The following is a 19,900-nucleotide window of genomic DNA, read 5'->3' as shown; positions in this document are numbered from 1 at the left end:
ATATATCTACATATGTGTATATATATATCTATATATATACATACATATGTGCACCTATATACATATATGTATATATGTACATATGTGTATATGTACAAATATATATTCACATACATACACATATATATATATATATATATATATATATATATTTATATATATATACACACAGCAAGTATACATATATAAATGTATATATAGGTACATATATATTTATAAACACATATGTAGATATATATATATGTACATTCATATATATATCTACATATGTGTATATATATATATCTATATATACATACATATGTGCACCTATATACATATATGTATATATGTACATATATATGTACATATGTGTATATGTACAAATATATATTCACAAATGTACACACACACACATATATATATATATATATATATACACACATATTTATAAAATGTAGTAACAGACACCTTTATAACAATATTTTATGTATTCAATATTTACTGTGTTTTGATCATTTTAATTATTGCCTGAACTAATTCCTTGGCGCATTTATTTCCGTTTCCATAGCAACACACTTCCCACCTCTGCTAACAAATGCGTGTTCCTACTAACGGAAACAAACACGAGTGTGTTCTAATCATGGCAGACTCGGTAAGACACAACCTTCTCTTTTTGAAGCTGAATATACAGAGGATGAACTGCTGCTTCTAGAAGCCAGCACAAAGGAAGAGTGAGACGTTGGAGCAGGCGGAAGCAGATAGAGTGAGGTGAAAGTGACCTGAAGCTGAAAAATTTGGAATTTGAAGCCAAGCTATTTCCACATAAATGGAGTGCTTTCACTAATAAACCGAAAAAAAAACTGGACCAAACAAACATCTGTGCATTGAGTAAGTCACTTTTTCAATTGATCATGATACATGTTACGTGTGTATCGTGACAGACAGCATACACTGTCTGGTGAGCTGTGTACAAGCAAAAGATGAAATAATACACAAAGATACTGTAATATGATTGTTCATGTTTTCCATTCAGTACAGATTAGTGTTCTCTCGCATTGTGTTGTGCATTACAAACCCACACGCATTTTGTGCTGATGTAGAAGCTAACTTATGTCTTTCAATAGCTAGCTTTTACAGCTAATACCGTAGCTACGCCAGAAAAAGAGTTCCTCAGTATTTGCTCTTACAATAAAGTTGCTACAGTTTGGGTATTATACATCTTACACAACGTAAATGAAGTATTTTTGGTTGTTTTTGATTGTTTTTAAAGGGATTTAGAGGTAGAATTGATTGCTCCCATTAGCTGCATTGCTAGCTACCAAGAAAGAGACGATTTTTACTTGTAAAAAAGCAAAGAAATAATAATGCATTTTTGTCCGTAATAATGATGGTGAACTGGAGGCAAAATTCCCCCCCAAAAATGCATTTGCCATTTAAAGTAATATAGAAATGTATCACAGCTGTTCTGTTCTATTTTATAGAAGGATGTAGTTCATCATAGAACTAGCAGCCCATCTTAGTACTAAGTGTTGACTTTCAATGGACAATTCTGAATGGAAACCTAACCCCCAATAATTGAATGGAATGTTGTGTTGGTACTGAAGGTTGTACTGGTACTGAAGGTTGTACTGGTACTGAAGGTTGTGTTGGTACTGAATGTTGTACTGGTACTGAAGGTTGTGTTGGTACTGAATGTTGTACTGGTACTGAAGGTTGTGTTGGTACTGAAGGTTGTGTTGGTACTGAATGTTGTACTGGTACTGAAGGTTGTGTTGGTACTGAAGGTTGTACTGGTACTGAATGTTGTACTGGTACTGAATGTTGTACTGGTACTGAAGGTTGTACTGGTACTGAATGTTGTACTGGTACTGAAGGTTGTGTTGGTACTGAATGTTGTACTGGTACTGAATGTTGTACTAGTACTGAAGGTTGTACTGGTACTGAAGGTTGTACTGGTACTGAAGGTTGTACTGGTACTGAAGGTTGTGTTGGTACTGAAGGTTGTGTTGGTACTGAATGTTGTACTGGTACTGAATGTTGTACTAGTACTGAAGGTTGTACTGGTACTGAAGGTTGTACTGGTACTGAAGGTTGTGTTGGTACTGAAGGTTGTGTTGGTACTGAATGTTGTACTGGTACTGAAGGTTGTGTTGATACTGAATGTTGTACTGGTACTGAATGTTGTACTAGTACTGAATGTTGTACTGGTACTGAAGGTTGTGTTGATACTGAATGTTGTACTGGTACTGAAGGTTGTGTTGATACTGAATGTTGTACTGGTACTGAATGTTGTACTAGTACTGAATGTTGTACTGGTACTGAAGGTTGTGTTGATACTGAAGGTTGTACTGGTACTGAATGTTGTACTGGTACTGAAGGTTGTGTTGATACTGAAGGTTGTACTGGTACTGAATGTTGTACTGGTACCTCTAATAACTAATAGTACTACACTTTGTCACACAAAGGTCTAATAACTATCCATCCATCCATCCATTTCCTACCGCTTATTCCCTTTGGGGTCGCAGGGGACACTGGTGCCTATCTCAGCTACAATCGGGCAGAAGGCGGAGTACACCCTGGACAAGTCGCCACCTCATCACAGGCTCTAATAACTAATGATATTTAACTTTGTCACACAAAGCTGTAAAAACCAATAATAGTACACTTTGTCACACAAAGCTGACACCACGTTTTGTCTTTAAATATAAATATATTCTGTTTGTATGTGATATCTGTTTTAGGGATTATTTACAACATTTCAAAATGGCCGCTGTATACAGAAAAATGCCATCATTTGTTTGGAGTTGATAGTGTTTGAAGACGGTCGCACAAGAGCAGCACAACTTTGAATACTTTTACATTTTTTACCACACACACTGGGTACATTGAACCAAGTATCAGTATGGGATCGATACCAGTCTGATTGGATCGGAAATAATATTGGACACGACTGACCGGCACCGTTTGGAAACAAAGTATGGAAATCCACATTTGCTCCCCAAGTACACGTACATACAGTACTTGCGGCTTATAGTCCGCTGCAGGTAATCAATGAAAAAAATATAGTTTTGCTTATAAAATTTGGTGGGTGCGGCTTTTATACTGGTGCAGCTTATATACTTATAGTGGGGGAAATACGGTATTCCTCAAAGTAAACAGCAATTAAAAAATTAAAAAGAGCAAACACTGCATAGCACACGAAAGGAAAAAAAGGCCATTACCAATTTTTGTTAGAAACAGCGTTTGAATAAAAATGGACAATGTTCCACATCAGTGTTGATGATGGTGGGAACATGATGAGTGACAATGTTCCACATCAGTGTTGATGATGGTGGGAACATGATGAGTGACAATGTTCCACATCAGTGTTGATGATGGTGGGAACATGATGAGTGACAATGTTCCACATCAGTGTTGATGATGGTGGGAACATGATGAGTGACAATGTTCCACATCAGTGTTGATGATGGTGGGAACATGATGAGTGACAATGTTCCACATCAGTGTTGATGATGGTGGGAACATGATGAGTGACAATGTTCCACATCAGTGTTGATGATGGTGGGAACATGATGAGTGACAATGTTCCACATCAGTGTTGATGATGGTGGGAACATGATGAGTGACAATGTTCCACATCAGTGTTGATGATGGTGGGAACATGATGAGTGACAATGTTCCACATCAGTGTTGATGATGGTGGGAACATGATGAGTGACAATGTTCCACATCAGTGTTGATGATGGTGGGAACATGATGAGTGACAATGTTCCACATCAGTGTTGATGATGGTGGGAACATGATGAGTGACAATGTTCCACATCAGTGTTGATGATGGTGGGAACATGATGAGTGACAATGTTCCACATCAGTGTTGATGATGGTGGGAACATGATGAGTGACAATGTTCCACATCAGTGTTGATGATGGTGGGAACATGATGAGTGACAATGTTCCACATCAGTGTTGATGATGGTGGGAACATGATGAGTGACAATGTTCCACATCAGTGTTGATGATGGTGGGAACATGATGAGTGACAATGTTCCACATCAGTGTTGATGATGGTGGGAACATGATGAGTGACAATGTTCCACATCAGTGTTGATGATGGTGGGAACATGATGAGTGACAATGTTCCACATCAGTGTTGATGATGGTGGGAACATGATGAGTGACAATGTTCCACATCAGTGTTGATGATGGTGGGAGCATGATGAGTGACAATGTTCCACATCAGTGTTGATGATGGTGGGAACATGATGAGTGACAATGTTCCACATCAGTGTTGATGATGGTGGGAACATGATGAGTGACAATGTTCCACATCAGTGTTGATGATGGTGGGAACATGATGAGTGACAATGTTCCACATCAGTGTTGATGATGGTGGGAACATGATGAGTGACAATGTTCCACATCAGTGTTGATGATGGTGGGAACATGATGAGTGACAATGTTCCACATCAGTGTTGATGATGGTGGGAACATGATGAGTGACAATGTTCCACATCAGTGTTGATGATGGTGGGAACATGATGAGTGACAATGTTCCACATCAGTGTTGATGATGGTGGGAACATGATGAGTGACAATGTTCCACATCAGTGTTGATGATGGTGGGAACATGATGAGTGACAATGTTCCACATCAGTGTTGATGATGGTGGGAACATGATGAGTGACAATACAGGCTGGGAGAGAAAAAAGAGAATATTTGAGGAAATACTGACTTGTGCGTGTTTTTGGTTCTTTAATAGCCAATACAGTAGGGACAAAAGTATTGGGACATCCTAAAAAACGTCTTTTGACCATTTGAAGTTCAACCTAATTCTTTGATTGGCTCTCAATTAGTACTAAAAACACAAATGTATTCAAATACTTTTGTCCATATAGATCAGGGGTGTCCAAACTTTTTGACTTGGAGCCCACATTGAACTCTATACAAATTTGGCCGGGGGCTGAAACACACACACACACACACACACACACACACACACACACACACACACACACACACACACACACACACACACACACACACACACACACACACTTATATATATGCATTTTCCTATCATTTATTGTAGAGGCATTAAATGAGTATTTTCTTGAACTATGTACAGAGTTTGTAAAGTTTTTCAACAACATCCACATAGTTTGGGTGAGCAGGTTGTGTTGTGTGTGTTGACTTCCTGTGTTTGGTGGCAGTTTGCACCATGAGTGGCAAAGGTTTCTTGGATTGGGTCATATCGGTAAATTCATCGTCAATGACTTGATTTACTCACACTGTCCACAAGGTGGCGGTGGAATAGTAGCAATTAAGACTGTCAGCTATTTAAAATATGAAGTTGTCGGCTCCCCACAGGTCAGATTCATTATTGAACTCAGGACATCTTGCGGGTCAAACTAAAGACGCCGGCGGGCAATAGTTTGGACACCCTTGTGTCTTGTGGGTAAAAAGTATTTCTATTCATTTTCATTTGAATGGAGCACACTTTCTGGCAGCCTAAACAACTTTGCTCTCCAGTAGTCACTTCTTTAAAGAGAGACCAATGCTGCCCCCTGTTGGCCATGTGTATATTAGATGGTCTCGGACCTCACAGCTGGCTTGAAATCTATCAATAAGTTACATTGATCTGTGCCGGTGACTTTGATCAGAGCCTTGGACACTGCTCACGCTGCTACACTGTGACTCAGCCAGAAGCTCTTCCTCTCTGTCCTTAGAAAGTCAAAATAACAATATTTTACAGAAGCCTCCGAAGCATTTGTTTTATATTCATATAGATTTTATATATATATATATATATATATATATATATATATATATATATATATATATATATATATATATATATATACATATATATATTTATATAAATAAAATACTTTACATGGGCCGCCCAGAAACGCAGCCAAAGTGAAAAGTGTGTGTGATAGTAAAATAATAAGAAGCAAGACAGTAAACATGTGTCCTGTATGTCAGTTTCAACAAGGCCTCTCTTCCAAAATACTCAAGAAGGTATCTCCTTCTGCTCCGTCCTTTGGACTCAATCCTCCATTCCTGGCGTCACTTTTGTCCCGTCCATAGACCGAGTTGCCAGAAAAGTACTTTTAGAAAAAAAAAAAACCAAAGGTCTGCAGCTGGTCCGTGTGTGTGTGTGTGTGTGTGTGTGTGTGTGTGTGTGTGTGTGTGCGTGTGTGTGTGTGTGTGTGTGTGACGCTGGGTCTCTACTTGAAATTGGCGTAGTCGGAAAAGGCATCGATGTACTCCTGAACCACTTTGTAGCAGAACTCGTACTGCTCCTGTGGGAAACACAGCAGGTCAGTAACACACAAGCAGAGATGACTTGCACCTGCTGATGTTGTCTTATTCATGGATCTTTTACCTCTACCTTTCAAACTTTCACCTAACAATCTCTCCCTGACACACCAGATGACAGCCTTAAGAGCAGAGCTGGGGAAATATTTTCACTCAGGGGCCACATTGAGAGAAGAAAATGTGTCTGGGGGGGCCAATGTGTACGTGTGTATAAATGATATGTACACACTTAGCTGTAAACTTGTGCTGTACAGTATGTGTGTTGTAATAATGTGCTGTACAGTATGTGTGTTGTAATAATGTGCTGTACAGTATGTGTGTTGTAATAATGTGCTGTACAGTATGTGTGTTGTAATAATGTGCTGTACAGTATGTGTGTTGTAATAATGTGCTGTACAGTATGTGTGTTGTAATAATGTGCTGTACAGTATGTGTGTTGTAATAATGTGCTGTACAGTATGTGTGTTGTAAACATGTGCTGTACAGTATGTGTGTTGTAATAATGTGCTGTACAGTATGTGTGTTGTAATAATGTGCTGTACAGTATGTGTGTTGTAATAATGTGCTGTACAGTATGTGTGTTGTAATAATGTGCTGTACAGTATGTGTGTTGGGCTCCTTTTTTCCCAGGAAGACTAATAGCAAAAGTCACAATGTCCAATATAGTTGTAAACAAGTGATGACAGACCACCTCAAACAAACGGAATGGAATTTTACAGTTTTTACTGAATGGGACACCAAAAATGCACATTGAAATAAAGACAGTGGGATTTACAATATTAACTATGAACAATAAAAGACTGAAAATTAACGACATAAGAATGTCTTTTACATCTCAGAGCAGCTCCTCCATAGACATCTTTTACAATCAAGCAAAACATAACACAAATGTAACAAACAGCAAAATATGAATGCAAACTGTAACAAATACCTACATTATGATATATTATTTACGTAAAAATGTGCTTCCACATCTGTTTGTGACACAGGTGTTTGGGGCTGGCTGCTCTGGAAAATAAGCCCCGCCCACTCTGCTTTGTTCCTGGTCTGAGCTGCTGGGACCTAGATCTGTGGTTCTCAACCTTTTTCAGTGATGTACCCCCTGTCAACATGTTTTTAATTCAAGTACCCCCTAATCACAGCAAAGCATTTTTGGTTGGAAAACAAGAGATAAAGAAGTAAAATACAGCACTATGTCATCACTTTCTGATTTATTAAATTGTATAACAGTGCAAAATATTGCTCATTTGTAGTGGTCTTTCTTCAACTATTTGGAAAAAAAGATATAAAAATAAGTAAAAACGTGTGTAAAAATAAAGAAGTGATTGAATGGTAAATGCAGATTTCTCCACATAGAAGTAATCATCAACTTAAAGTGCCCTCTTTGGGGATTGTAATAGAGATCCATCTGGATTCATCAACTTACTTCTAAACATTTCTTCCCCAAAAAAGAAATCTTTAACATCAATATTTATGGAACATGTCCACAAAAAGTCTAGCTGTCAACACTGAATATTGCATTGTTGTATTTCTTTTCACACTTTATGAACTTACATTCATATTTTGTTGAAGTATTATTCAATAAATATATTTATAAAGGATTTTTGAATTGTTGCTATTTTTAGCATATTTTAAAAAAAACTCTCACATACCCCTTGGCATACCTTCAAGTACCCCCATTTGAGAACCACTGACCTAGATGACCCTAATAACTCCTAAAACACCCAAAAGTTCAGGTTTCTACCATTGAAAGACTTCTTATAGTTAAAGACTTCCACTCGTTTCAAAACATCACAGCACATCATAACAGCAAATACACTTTTCATGTTAAAGATGTAAAAAAAAGATGCAGAATGTTTGGCAGGCTGGATTGAAAATGTTCATGAACAGCATGTGGCCCCGCGGGTCCTATTTGGCCCAGGTCTAATCTAGACTATTTGGCCCAGGTCTGCTCTAGACTATTTTGCCCAGGTCTGCTCTAGACTATTTTGCCCAGGTCTGATCTAGACTATTTTGCCCAGGTCTGATCTAGACTATTTTGCCCAGGTCTCCTCTAGACTATTTTGCCCAGGTCTCCTCTAGACTATTTTGCCCAGGTCTCCTCTAGACTATTTTGCCCAGGTCTGATCTAGACTATTTTGCCCAGGTCTGATCTAGACTATTTTGCCCAGGTCTCCTCTAGACTATTTTGCCCAGGTCTCCTCTAGACTATTTTGCCCAGGTCTGATCTAGACTATTTTGCCCAGGTCTGCTCTAGACTATTTTGCCCAGGTCTGCTCTAGACTATTTTGCCCAGGTCTCCTCTAGACTATTTTGCCCAGGTCTGATCTAGACTATTTTGCCCAGGTCTAATCTAGACTATTTTGCCCAGGTCTGATCTAGACTATTTTGCCCAGGTCTAATCTAGACTATTTTGCCCAGGTCTGCTCTAGACTATTTTGCCCAGGTCTGCTCTAGACTATTTTGCCCAGGTCTGATCTAGACTATTTTGCCCAGGTCTCCTCTAGACTATTTTGCCCAGGTCTGCTCTAGACTATTTTGCCCAGGTCTGCTCTAGACTATTTTGCCCAGGTCTGCTCTAGACTATTTTGCCCAGGTCTGCTCTAGACTATTTTGCCCAGGTCTCCTCTAGACTATTTTGCCCAGGTCTGCTCTAGACTATTTTGCCCAGGTCTGCTCTAGACTATTTGGCCCAGGTCTGCTCTAGACTATTTTGCCCAGGTCTGATCTAGACTATTTTGCCCAGGTCTGCTCTAGACTATTTTGCCCAGGTCTGCTCTAGACTATTTTGCCCAGGTCTGCTCTAGACTATTTTGCCCAGGTCTGCTCTAGACTATTTTGCCCAGGTCTGCTCTAGACTATTTTGCCCAGGTCTGCTCTAGACTATTTTGCCCAGGTCTGCTCTAGACTATTTTGCCCAGGTCTGATCTAGACTATTTGGCCCAGGTCTGATCTAGACTATTTTGCCCAGGTCTGCTCTAGACTATTTTGCCCAGGTCTGCTCTAGACTATTTGGCCCAGGTCTGCTCTAGACTATTTTGCCCAGGTCTCCTCTAGACTATTTGGCCCAGGTCTGATCTAGACTATGTTATAAAACTGTGCACAGTTGGTGGATTGGCCGACCTTGGTTTTTGTACCACACACTTTTCCTTAATATTTTGTTTTTCAATAAAATTGACAGAAAAATGTTGCCCTAGTTTTCGTATGCGGTCTTGGTTATCGTACGAAACAAAGCAGTTCATTTACCATATCTTAAGGCGCACTTAAAATGATTGAATGTTCTCCAAAAACCAACAGTGCACCTTATAACCCGGTGTGCTTAATGTACGGAATCATTCTGGTTGTGCTTACCGACATAGAAGCAATTTTATTTGGTACATGATGTGATCTGTGTGACCAGTAGATGGCAGTCACACATGAGAGATATGTGTGGACTGCAGGTTGACACCAGTTAAAAAAATGACGTTAGCAAGTATTGGTAAACAAACAAGAGCAAAACTTTGGTGTTTGATTAAGAATATAGAACATGACACACAGCACTCAAAAATCTGTCAAAATGTTTTAGTACAACTTTGGTAAGATGGAGCATTACAGCTACTGCAGTCAGGCGTACTGTGCTTCAACGTACGGGTTTTATGTTGATGTGTGTAGAAGGAGCCCAAAACCCCACCTATTAGGCAACATAATATCTGGGGTTTGTATTATTTTGCTAAACCAACTTTTCTTACCTATTGGTCACTACTGGAAGTAGTTTGCACGATAGTCAATAAGCTTCTTTTCCTCTGTCCTCTTGTTCTATGTACAGTAGGGCATTCATCCTCTACTCCCGACATTTCTAATACAAAGTAGCGTACACTTCTAATTTACTGCACGTACAGTACAGTACAGTACAGTACAGGCCTAAAGTCTGGACACACCTTCTCCTCATTCATCTTTATTTCCATGACTATTTACATTGTAGATTGTCACATCTAAACTATGGTTGCACACATGTGGGGTTATGTACTTCACAAAAAATAACTGAAAACATGTTTTATATTCTAATTTCTTCAAAATAGCCACCCTTTGCTCTGATTACTGCTTTGCACACTCTTGGCATTCTCTGCATGAGCTTCAAGCACACCTGTGAAGTGACAACCACATCAGGTGACTACCTCTTGCAGCTCATGCAGAGAATGCCAAGAGTGTGCAAAGCAGTAATCAGAGCAAAGGGTGGCTATTTTGAAGAAACTAGAATATAAAACATGCTTTCAGTGTTTTGACCTTTTTTTGTGAAGTACACAACTCTTCATAGTTTTAATGTGACAATCTACAATGTAAATAGTTATGGAAATAGAGATGAATGAGGAGGAGGTGTGTCCAAATGTCTGGCCTGTACTGTACTGTACTGGCCTGTACTGTACTGTACTGTACTGTACTGTACCGGCCTGTACTGTACTGTACTGTACTGTACTGTACCGGCCTGTACTGTACTGTACTGTACTGTACTGTACTGTAGTGTAGTGTACTGTACTGTACTGTACTGCACATCAAAGCCCAATGAGAGTGTGAAGCAGCTAAAAAGATGTGTCTGAAAGGACTGGAAGGTGAATGCTGCTCACCAGTGTCTGCACCATGTGTGGTCTCTGCAGCCTCAGACTCTTGACTGTCTGAAAGACATCCAGGATGCCTTCTGCCTTCACCCTCTCCAGGACTGTACTCAAAGCACAGAATGTTCCGGTCCTGCCTGCACCGGCACTGCACACACGGGGACAAAACAGACTATTTTCCAATACATGGCAGGAAATAGGTTTATAAACATCACATACCAAGACAGCAAAAGGAATGCAAAGTGATTGCTGGGGAAAGAAGAAACCTCATGGTGTTGCCATGTTTCCCAGAATAGGAAAAGGGGGTTTTTGGACTGTCTTGTACTGTACTGGAACTATAAGAATCTATGATGAAGCACAGTCTGATGGGAAATCACCTGCAATCTGATGCTGTGACAGCACATTTCTGCATGAAAGATGCTGCAGGCAAGACATTGGAGCTCAATCTATTCAAGTAGATCAACAAAACATCCACATCTTCCTCTTGTCTTGTACCAGAAGTGTCCACACCTTTTGACTCGGGAGCCACATTGGGTCTAAATCACTTGACTCAGGAGCCACATTGGGTCTAAATCACTTGACTCGGGAGCTGCATTGGGCTAAATTCTTTGACTCGGGAGCTGCATTGAGCTAAATTCTTTGACTCGGGAGCTGCATTGGGCTAAATTCTTTGACTCGGGAGCTGCATTGAGCTAAATTCTTTGACTCGGGAGCTGCATTGAGCTAAATTCTTTGACTCGGGAGCTGCATTGAGCTAAATCACTTGACTCGGGAGCTGCATTGGGTCTAAATTCTTTGACTCGGGAGCTGCATTGGATCTAAATCACTTGACTCGGGAGCTGCATTGAGCTAAATTCTTTGACTCGGGAGCTGCATTGGGCTAAATTCTTTGACTCGGGAGCTGCATTGAGCTAAATTCTTTGACTCGGGAGCTGCATTGAGCTAAATCACTTGACTCGGGAGCTGCATTGGGTCTAAATTCTTTGACTCGGGAGCTGCATTGGATCTAAATCACTTGACTCGGGAGCTGCATTGAGCTAAATTCTTTGACTCGGGAGCTGCATTGAGCTAAATCACTTGACTCGGGAGCTGCATTGGGTCTAAATCCTTTGACTCGGGAGCTGCATTGAGCTAAATCCTTTGACTCGGGAGCTGCATTGGGTCTAAATCACTTGACTCGGGAGCTGCATTGAGCTAAATTCTTTGACTCGGGAGCCGCATTGGGCTAAATCACTTGACTCGGGAGCTGCATTGACCTAAATCCTTTGACTCGGGAGCCGCATTGAGCTAAATCACTTGACTCAGGAGCCGCATTGGGTCTAAATCCTTTGACTCGGGAGCTGCATTGGGCTAAATCACTTGACTCGGGAGCTGCATTGAGCTAAATCCTTTGACTCGGGAGCTGCATTGGGTCTAAATCCTTTGACTCGGGAGCTGCATTGGGCTAAATTCTTTGACTCGGGGGCCGCATTGAGCTAAATCACTTGACTCAGGAGCCGCATTGGGTCTAAATCCTTTGACTCGGGAGCTGCATTGGGTCTAAATCCTTTGACTCGGGAGCCACATTGGGTCTAAATCACTTGACTCGGGAGCCGCATTGGGTCTAAATCCTTTGACTCGGGAGCGGCGTTGGGCTAAATCCTTTGGCCGAAAGCCGACTGCTAGTAGAGTAATAATATGTGTACATACATGGTATAATATCATGGATATATAATTAATATAATATGTATGTGAAAGTGCGACTCTTACCTTGTTTACTTCTATGACAACCTCCTTTAAGTTTTCTTACCAATCAGAAATATTAAGCTGCTAAAATGTGCCAAACATGGATAAGTGTGGAGAGTGTTTTGCAATCATGCATTTTAATATATTTTAATGGGTGTAATATCATTTTTTTATGGTGCTTAGACCTTTTTTTTTTTTTTTTATAATATCCAAAAGTGTGACCATGTTGTGTGTGAACATGTGTGTTGACTTTTTGTGTTGGTTGCATACTTATTGCGCCATCACTAGGTGGTCTGTCATAACTTTTGTTAGTATTAGCATTATTTGACTTTTGCTATTAGTGTTCCTGAAAAAGGGAACCAAACACACATACTGTACAGCAGCTAAATGTGTATACACATTGGCCCCCCAGACACTTTTTGTTCTCAATGTGGCCCCCGAGTCCAAATATTTGGCCAGCGCTGCACTAAAGTGAAGTCAGCCGGAAGGATGAGATTGTGAGTAAGAAAGAGAAGGTGTGACTTACCTGCAATGGACTGTGATTGGATGGTTGCCAGACTGCTGCTGCTGTTTCTGCACTGCAGCGATGATATTGATCATTCCTTTCCCGTCAGTGGGGATGCCCACCTCTGGCCAGCCGTGGAAATGAAACTGACGCACCGCTCGAGCCTTGTTCTCCTGGAACGGTGAACAAAGGAGGCGACTGAGAAAAGAGGATTGGCTTAATAAAGGCGGTGTTGTGAAAGCCAACTAGGGATTCCAATACAAAAACATTCAGATAAATAACTAAATATACATTTACTGAAGGGGTGTCTAACTGGTTTTCATTGAGGGCCACATGGCAGTTATGCATGTCCTCAGAGGGCCGATTTTATCAATGAGTAATATATATATGTGCATGTATATATACATATATATATATATATTTTATTTATATATATATATATATATATATATATATATATATATACACATACATACACATATACATCCATATTTTTATTGTTATTATTTTTTTTAATATCCACATTTTTCGGTGTATAAGTCGCTCCGGAGTATAAGTCGCACCTGCCAGAAATGCATAATAAAGAAGGGAGAAAACATATATAAGTCGCACTGAAGTATAAGTCGCATTTTGGGGGAAATGTATTGATAAAACCCAACACCAAAAATAGACATTTGAAAGGCAATTTAAAATAAATAAAGAATTTTGAACAACAGGCTGAATAAGTGTAGGTTATATGAGGCATAAATAAGCAACTGCTATGTTAACCTAACATATTATGGTAAGAGTCATTCAAATAACTATAACATATAGAACATGCTATACCTTTACCAAACTATCTGTCACTCCTAAGCCATAAATGCCATGAAATCTTATACGTCTAGTCTCTTACGTGAATGAGCTAAGTAATATTCTTTCATACTTTACGGTAATGTGTTAATAATTTCACACATAAGTCGCTCCTGAGTATAAGTCACATTTTTGGGGAAATGTATTTGATAAAACCCAACACCAAAAATAGACATTTGAAAGGCAGTTTAAAATAAATTAAAGCTGCAAGCAGCGTTGGTCGGGTCCGCCGTTGGCCGCCGCCCGCCGCCGCCGTGTCCCGAGTCCCGATCTTAGTCAGACCAACATAGAAGTTTTTATTTCATCACTCTACGACATTCCTAAGAGAATTTACAAGCAGTTTTATCAGTTTATTTTCCTAGGGGGCGCTAGAGCACAATTTTCATTTTTGGGGTTTGGTTTTTTAATTGGATGGCAATTTTCACCAGTCCTGATGTGTGTGTAAAATTTGGTGAGTTTTGAAGCATGTTAAGGGGGTCAAATTATAGTTTTGCCTTTCTGGATGTTGTTGATAAATGGCTTTCGCTTGGCATTGTATAGCTTTAACTTGCACTTTGAAGCATTTTAAGGGAGTCAAATTTCAGTTCAAAGAGGCAAAAAAGGCATATTTTGCGAATATTTTGTTTTGAAGGGGTTTTTGCTAACTTCCTGTTGATTGTAGGTATAGAAGTGTTTATTGGAAATGTAGGTCTAAGTCAGACCTACACAGAGGTTTTTGTTTCATGTCTCTACGACATTCCTAACGGAAGTTACAAGCAGTCTGTTTTTTGTCTCTTCCTAGGGGGCGCTAGCTTGCAATTTTAATTTTTGGGGTTTGGTTGCTTAATAAGTTGGTCTGCCGCTCCATACCGATGTGTGTGTCAATTTTGGTGAGTTTTGAAGCATGTTAAGGGGGTCAAATTAGGGTGCGAAGGTGCGAGCGCGCCTTGGGTTGCTGTCCCCGAGCCCCACGGCAGGAGAAGCCTTGGTGACACTATTTAATGCATTGTGAAAGTAATGCAGTTGTTGTATTGAAGTGAAAATATCAAGCTCCCTGTTGATTTTTGCCAAAGTATGTTAATTATTCAAATGTAGGTCTAAGTCAGACCTACATAGTGGTTTTTGTTTCATGTCTCTTTGACATTCCTACCGGAAGTTACAAGCAGTTTTGTCTTTGTTTTCTTCCTAGGAGCAGTTTGTCCGTGTTGTATTCCTAGGGGGCGCTAGAGCACAATTTTGAGTTTTGGAGTTTGGTTTTTTCATCAGCTCGCAATTGTTGCCAGTCCTGATGTGTGTGCCAAGTTTGGTGAGTTTTGAAGCATTTTAAGGGGGTCAAATTACAGCTCAAAGAGGCAAAAATGACATTTTTTAGGAAAATTTGCGCAGGGGTTCTTTGAACGCGCGTAAAATCAAAACCGGAAAACTTATCACAATTTTGTCCGACCACTTTTTTTAAAAGGGTTCAATCTCTCTCCTGTGCAAGTTTGAAGCCGAAACGACAAACGCACTGGGAGGAGTTTTGATTTGAAAAAGGTGACGGGTTTTCACGAAAACTTTTATTTTGAAGGGGTAATTGCCAACTTCCTGTTGATTTTTTCTGCTAGCTGTCAATTATTAAAATGTAGGTCTAAGTAAGACCTACATAGAAGTTTTTGTTTCATGTCTTTCCGACATTCCTACCGGAAGTTACAAGCAGTTTTGTCTGTGTTTTCTTCCTAGAAGCAGTTTTTTCTGTGTTTCATTCCAAAAATTTTGTAGAGCGCAATTTTGAGTTTTAGAAATTTTTTTTTTCATTAGATCACAATTTCTGCCAGTCCTGATGTGTCTGCCAAGTTTGGTGAGTTTTGAAGCATTTTAAGGGGGTCAAATTACAGCTCAAAGAGGCAAAAATAGCATTTTTGGCGAAAATTTTGCTTTGAAAGGGTTTTGCAAAATTTCTGTTGATTTTAGGTATAGGAGTTTCTGATGGGGAATTTAGGTCTCGGTCAGTTCTACATAGGGGATTTTGTTTCATGTCTCTACGACATTCCTACCGGAAGTTACAAGCAATCCATTTTTTGTCTTTTCCTAGGGGGCGCTAGAGCGCAATTTTGATTTTTCTGGTTCGGCTCCCTAATATGTTGGGAAGAAACTCCTCACCGACGCGTGTGTCAAATTTGGTGTGCTTTGAGGCATGGTCAGTGGGTCAAAATACAGCGCATAGGCGAGTATCCGTGCGGAAGAAAGAAAGAATAATAATTAAAGCTGCAAGCAGCGTTGGTCGGGTCCGCCGTTGGCCGCCGCCGCTGTGTCCCGAGTCCCGATCTTAGTCAGACCAACATAGAAGTTTTTGTTTCATCAGTCTACGACATTCCTAACAGAATTTACAAGCAGTTTTATCAGTTTATTTTCCTAGGGGGCGCTAGAGCACAATTTTCATTTTTGGGGTTTGGTTTTTTTATTGGATGGCAATTTTCACCAGTCCTGATGTGTGTGTAAAATTTGGTGAGTTTTGAAGCATGTTAAGGGGGTCAAATTATAGATTTGCGTTTCTGGATGTTGTTGATAAATGGCTTTCGCTTGGCATTGTATAGCTTTAACTTGCACTTTGAAGCATTTTAAGGGGGTCAAATTTCAGTTCAAAGAGGCAAAAAAGGCATATTTTGCGAAAATTTTGTTTTGAAGGGGTTTTTGCCAACTTCCTGTTGATTTTAGGTACAGAAGTGTTTATTGGAAATGTAGGTCTAAGTCAGACCTACACAGAGGTTTTTGTTTCATGTCTCTACGACATTCCTAACGGAAGTTACAAGCAGTCTGTTTTTTGTCTCTTCCTAGGGGGCGCTAGCGCGCAATTTTAATTATTGGGGTTTGGTTGCTTAATAAGTTGGTCTGCCGCTCCATACCGATGTGTGTGTCAATTTTGGTGAGTTTTGAAGCATGTTAAGGGGGTCAAATTAGGGTGCGAAGGTGCGAGCGCGCCTTGGGTTGCTGTCCCCGAGCCCCACGGCAGGAGAAGCCTTGGTGACACTATTTAATGCATTGTGAAAGTAATGCAGTTGTTGTATTGAAGTGAAAATACCAAGCTTCCTGTTGATTTTTGCCAAAGTATGTTAATTATTCAAATGTAGGTCTAGGTCAGACCTACATAGTGGTTTTTGTTTCATGTCTCTACGACATTCCTACCGGAAGTTACAAGCAGGTTTGTCTTTGTTTTCTTCCTAGGAGTAGTTTGTCTGTGTTGTATTCCTAGGGGGCGCTAGAGCACAATTTTGAGTTTTGGGGTTTGGTTTTTTCACTAGGTCGCAATTGTTGCCAGTCCTGATGTGTGTGCCAAGTTTGGTGTGTTTGGAAGCATTTTAAGGGGGTCAAATTACAGCTCAAATAGGCAAAAATGACATTTTTTCGGAAAATTTGCGCAGGGGTTCTTTGAAGGCGCATAAAATCAAAACCATAAAACTTATCACAACTTTGTCCGACCACTTTTTTTAAAAGGGTCCAATCTCTCTCCTGTGCGAGTTTGAAGCCGAAACGACAAACGCACTGGGAGGAGTTTCGATTTGAAAAAGGTGACGGGTTTTTACAAAACTTTTATTTTGAAGGGGTAATTGCCAACTTCCTGTTGATTATTTCTGCTAGCTGTCAATTACTAAAATGTAGGTCTTAATGAGACCTACATAGAAGTTTTTGTTTCATGTCTTTCCGGCATTCCTACCCGAAGTTACAAGCAGTTTTGTCTGTGGTTTCTTCCTGGAAGCAGTTTTTTCTGTGTTTTATTGAAAAATTGCGCTAGAGCACAATTTTGAGATTTTTTTTTTTTTTTTTTCATTAGATCACAATTTCTGCCAGTCCTGATGTGTGTGCCAAGTTTGGTGAGTTTTGAAGCATTTTAAGGGGGTCAAATTGCAGCTCAAAGAGGCAAAAATAGCGTTTTTTGGCGAAAATTTTGCTTTGAAAGGGTTTTGCAAAATTTCTGTTGATTTTAGGTATAGGAGTTTCTGATGGGGAATTTAGGTCTAAGTCAGACCTACATAGAGGATTTTGTTTCATGTCTCTACGACATTCCTACCGGAAGTTACAAGCAGTCTGTTTTTTTTTTTTCGTAGGGGGCGCTAGCGCGCATTTTTCATTTTTGGGGTTTGGTTGCTTAATACGTGTTTTTGCCGAGCCTTACCGATGTGTGTGCCAAATTTGGTGAGTTTTGAAGCATGGTCAGTGGGTCAAATTAGGGTTCAAAGCTGCGGAAGAATAATAATAATAATTAAAGCTGCAAGCAGCATTGGTCGGGTCCGCCGTTGGCCGCCGCCGCCGTGTCCCGAGTCCCGATCTTAGTCAGACCAACATAGAGGTCTTTGTTTCATGTCTCTACGACATTCCTAACAGAAGTTACAAGCAGTTTTGTCTGGAAAAAGGTGACGGCTTTTTACAAAACTTTTATTTTGAAGGGGTAATTGCCAACTTCCTGTTGATTTCAACTGAAAGATGCCAATCATCAAAATGTAGGTGTAAGTGAGACCTACATAGAGTTTTTTGTTTCATGTCTGTCCGACGTTCCTACCAGAAGTTACAAGCAGTTTTATCCGTTTCCTCTTCCTAGGAGCAGTTTTTCTGTGTTTTTTTCAAAAATTGCAATAGAGCGCAATTTTGAGTTTTAAGGTTTGGTTTTTTCACTAGATCGCAATTTCTGCCAGTCCTGATGTGTGTGCCAAGTTTGGTGAGTTTTGAAGCATTTTAAGGGGGTCAAATTGCAGCTCAAAGAGGCAAAAATAGCATTTTTTTGCGAAAATTTTGCTTTGAATGAGTTTTTGCAAGATTTCTGTTGATTTTGGGTATAGACATTTTTTATTGGAAATGTAGGTCTAAGTCAGACCTACACAGAGGTTTTTGTTTCATGTCTCTACGACATTCCTGACGGAAGTTACAAGCGATTTGTTTTTGTTTTTTGCTAGGGGAAGCTAGCGCGCAATTTTCATTTTTGGGGTTTGGTTGCTTAATATGTTGGGGAGGGACACCGTACCGACGTGTGTGTCAACTTTGGTGAGTTTTGAAGCATGTTAAGGGGGTCAAATTAGGGTATTGTTTGTGTTGTATTCCTAGGGGGCGCTAGAGCACAATTTTGAGTTTTTGGGTTTGGTTTTTTCATTAACTCGCAATTGTTGCCAGTCCTGATGTGTGTGCCAAGTTTGGTGAGTTTTGAAGCATTTTAAGGGGGTCAAATTACAGCTCAAAGAGGTAAAAATGATATTTTTTTGGAAAATTTGCGCAGGGGTTCTTTGAAGGCGCGTAAAATCAAAACCTTAGAACTTATCACAACTTTGTCCGACCACTTTTTTTAAAAGGGTTCAATCTCTCTCCTGTGCGAGTTTGAAGCCGAAACGACAAACGCACTGGGAGGAGTTTCGATTTGAAAAAGGTGACGGGTTTTTACAAAACTTTTATTTTGAAGGGGTAATTGCCAACTTCCTGTTGATTATTTCTGCTAGCTGTCAATTACTAAAATGTAGGTCTTAATGAGACCTACATAGAAGTTTTTGTTTCATGTCTTTCCGACATTCCTACCCGAAGTTACAAGCAGTTTTGTCTGTGGTTTCTTCCTGGAAGCAGTTTTTTCTGTGTTTTATTGAAAAATTAAGCTAGAGCGCAATTTTGAGTTTTTTTTTTTTTTTTTTTCATTAGATTGCAATTTCTGCCAGTCCTGATGTGTGTTCCAAGTTTGGTGAGTTTTGAAGCATTTTAAGGGGGTCAAATTACAGCTCAAAGAGGCAAAAATAGCATTTTTTTGCAAAAATTTTGCTTTGAATGGGTTTTTGCAAAATTTCTGTTGATTTTTGCCCGAGAACATACTATTATGAAATGTAGGTCTAAGTCAGACTTACATAGAGGTTTTCGTTTCACGTCTCTACGACATACCTAACGGAAGTTACAAGCAGTTCTTTTTTTTTTTTTCATAGGGGGCGCTAGCGCGCAATTTTGT

General features: G+C 39.7%; 1 protein-coding gene across 3 annotated transcripts in view; it reads right to left on the bottom strand.

Moving 5' to 3' along the window:
* ptpra (protein tyrosine phosphatase receptor type A) overlaps positions 1-19,900 on the bottom strand; it is a 127,067-nt gene that overhangs the window by 11,513 nt on the left and 95,654 nt on the right. For 2 of the 3 annotated variants that reach the window (XM_061874664.1, XM_061874665.1), the window contains 3 exons: positions 13,144-13,295; positions 10,905-11,040; positions 6,217-6,287 (listed from right to left, as the gene is read on the bottom strand). In XM_061874664.1, the coding sequence (XP_061730648.1) occupies positions 6,217-6,287; positions 10,905-11,040; positions 13,144-13,295 (359 nt within the window). Of the gene's footprint in view, positions 1-4,710; positions 6,093-6,216; positions 6,288-10,904; positions 11,041-13,143; positions 13,296-19,900 lie in introns of those variants that run through there. The other variant, XM_061874667.1, reaches the window with a different exon arrangement.

Source organism: Nerophis ophidion, linkage group LG16 (assembly GCF_033978795.1).
Source record: "Nerophis ophidion isolate RoL-2023_Sa linkage group LG16, RoL_Noph_v1.0, whole genome shotgun sequence".
Lineage (NCBI taxonomy): Eukaryota > Metazoa > Chordata > Actinopteri > Syngnathiformes > Syngnathidae > Nerophis > Nerophis ophidion.
Note: the sequence above shows the minus strand (reverse complement) of the source record. Positions and strands in the feature narration are given on the sequence as shown.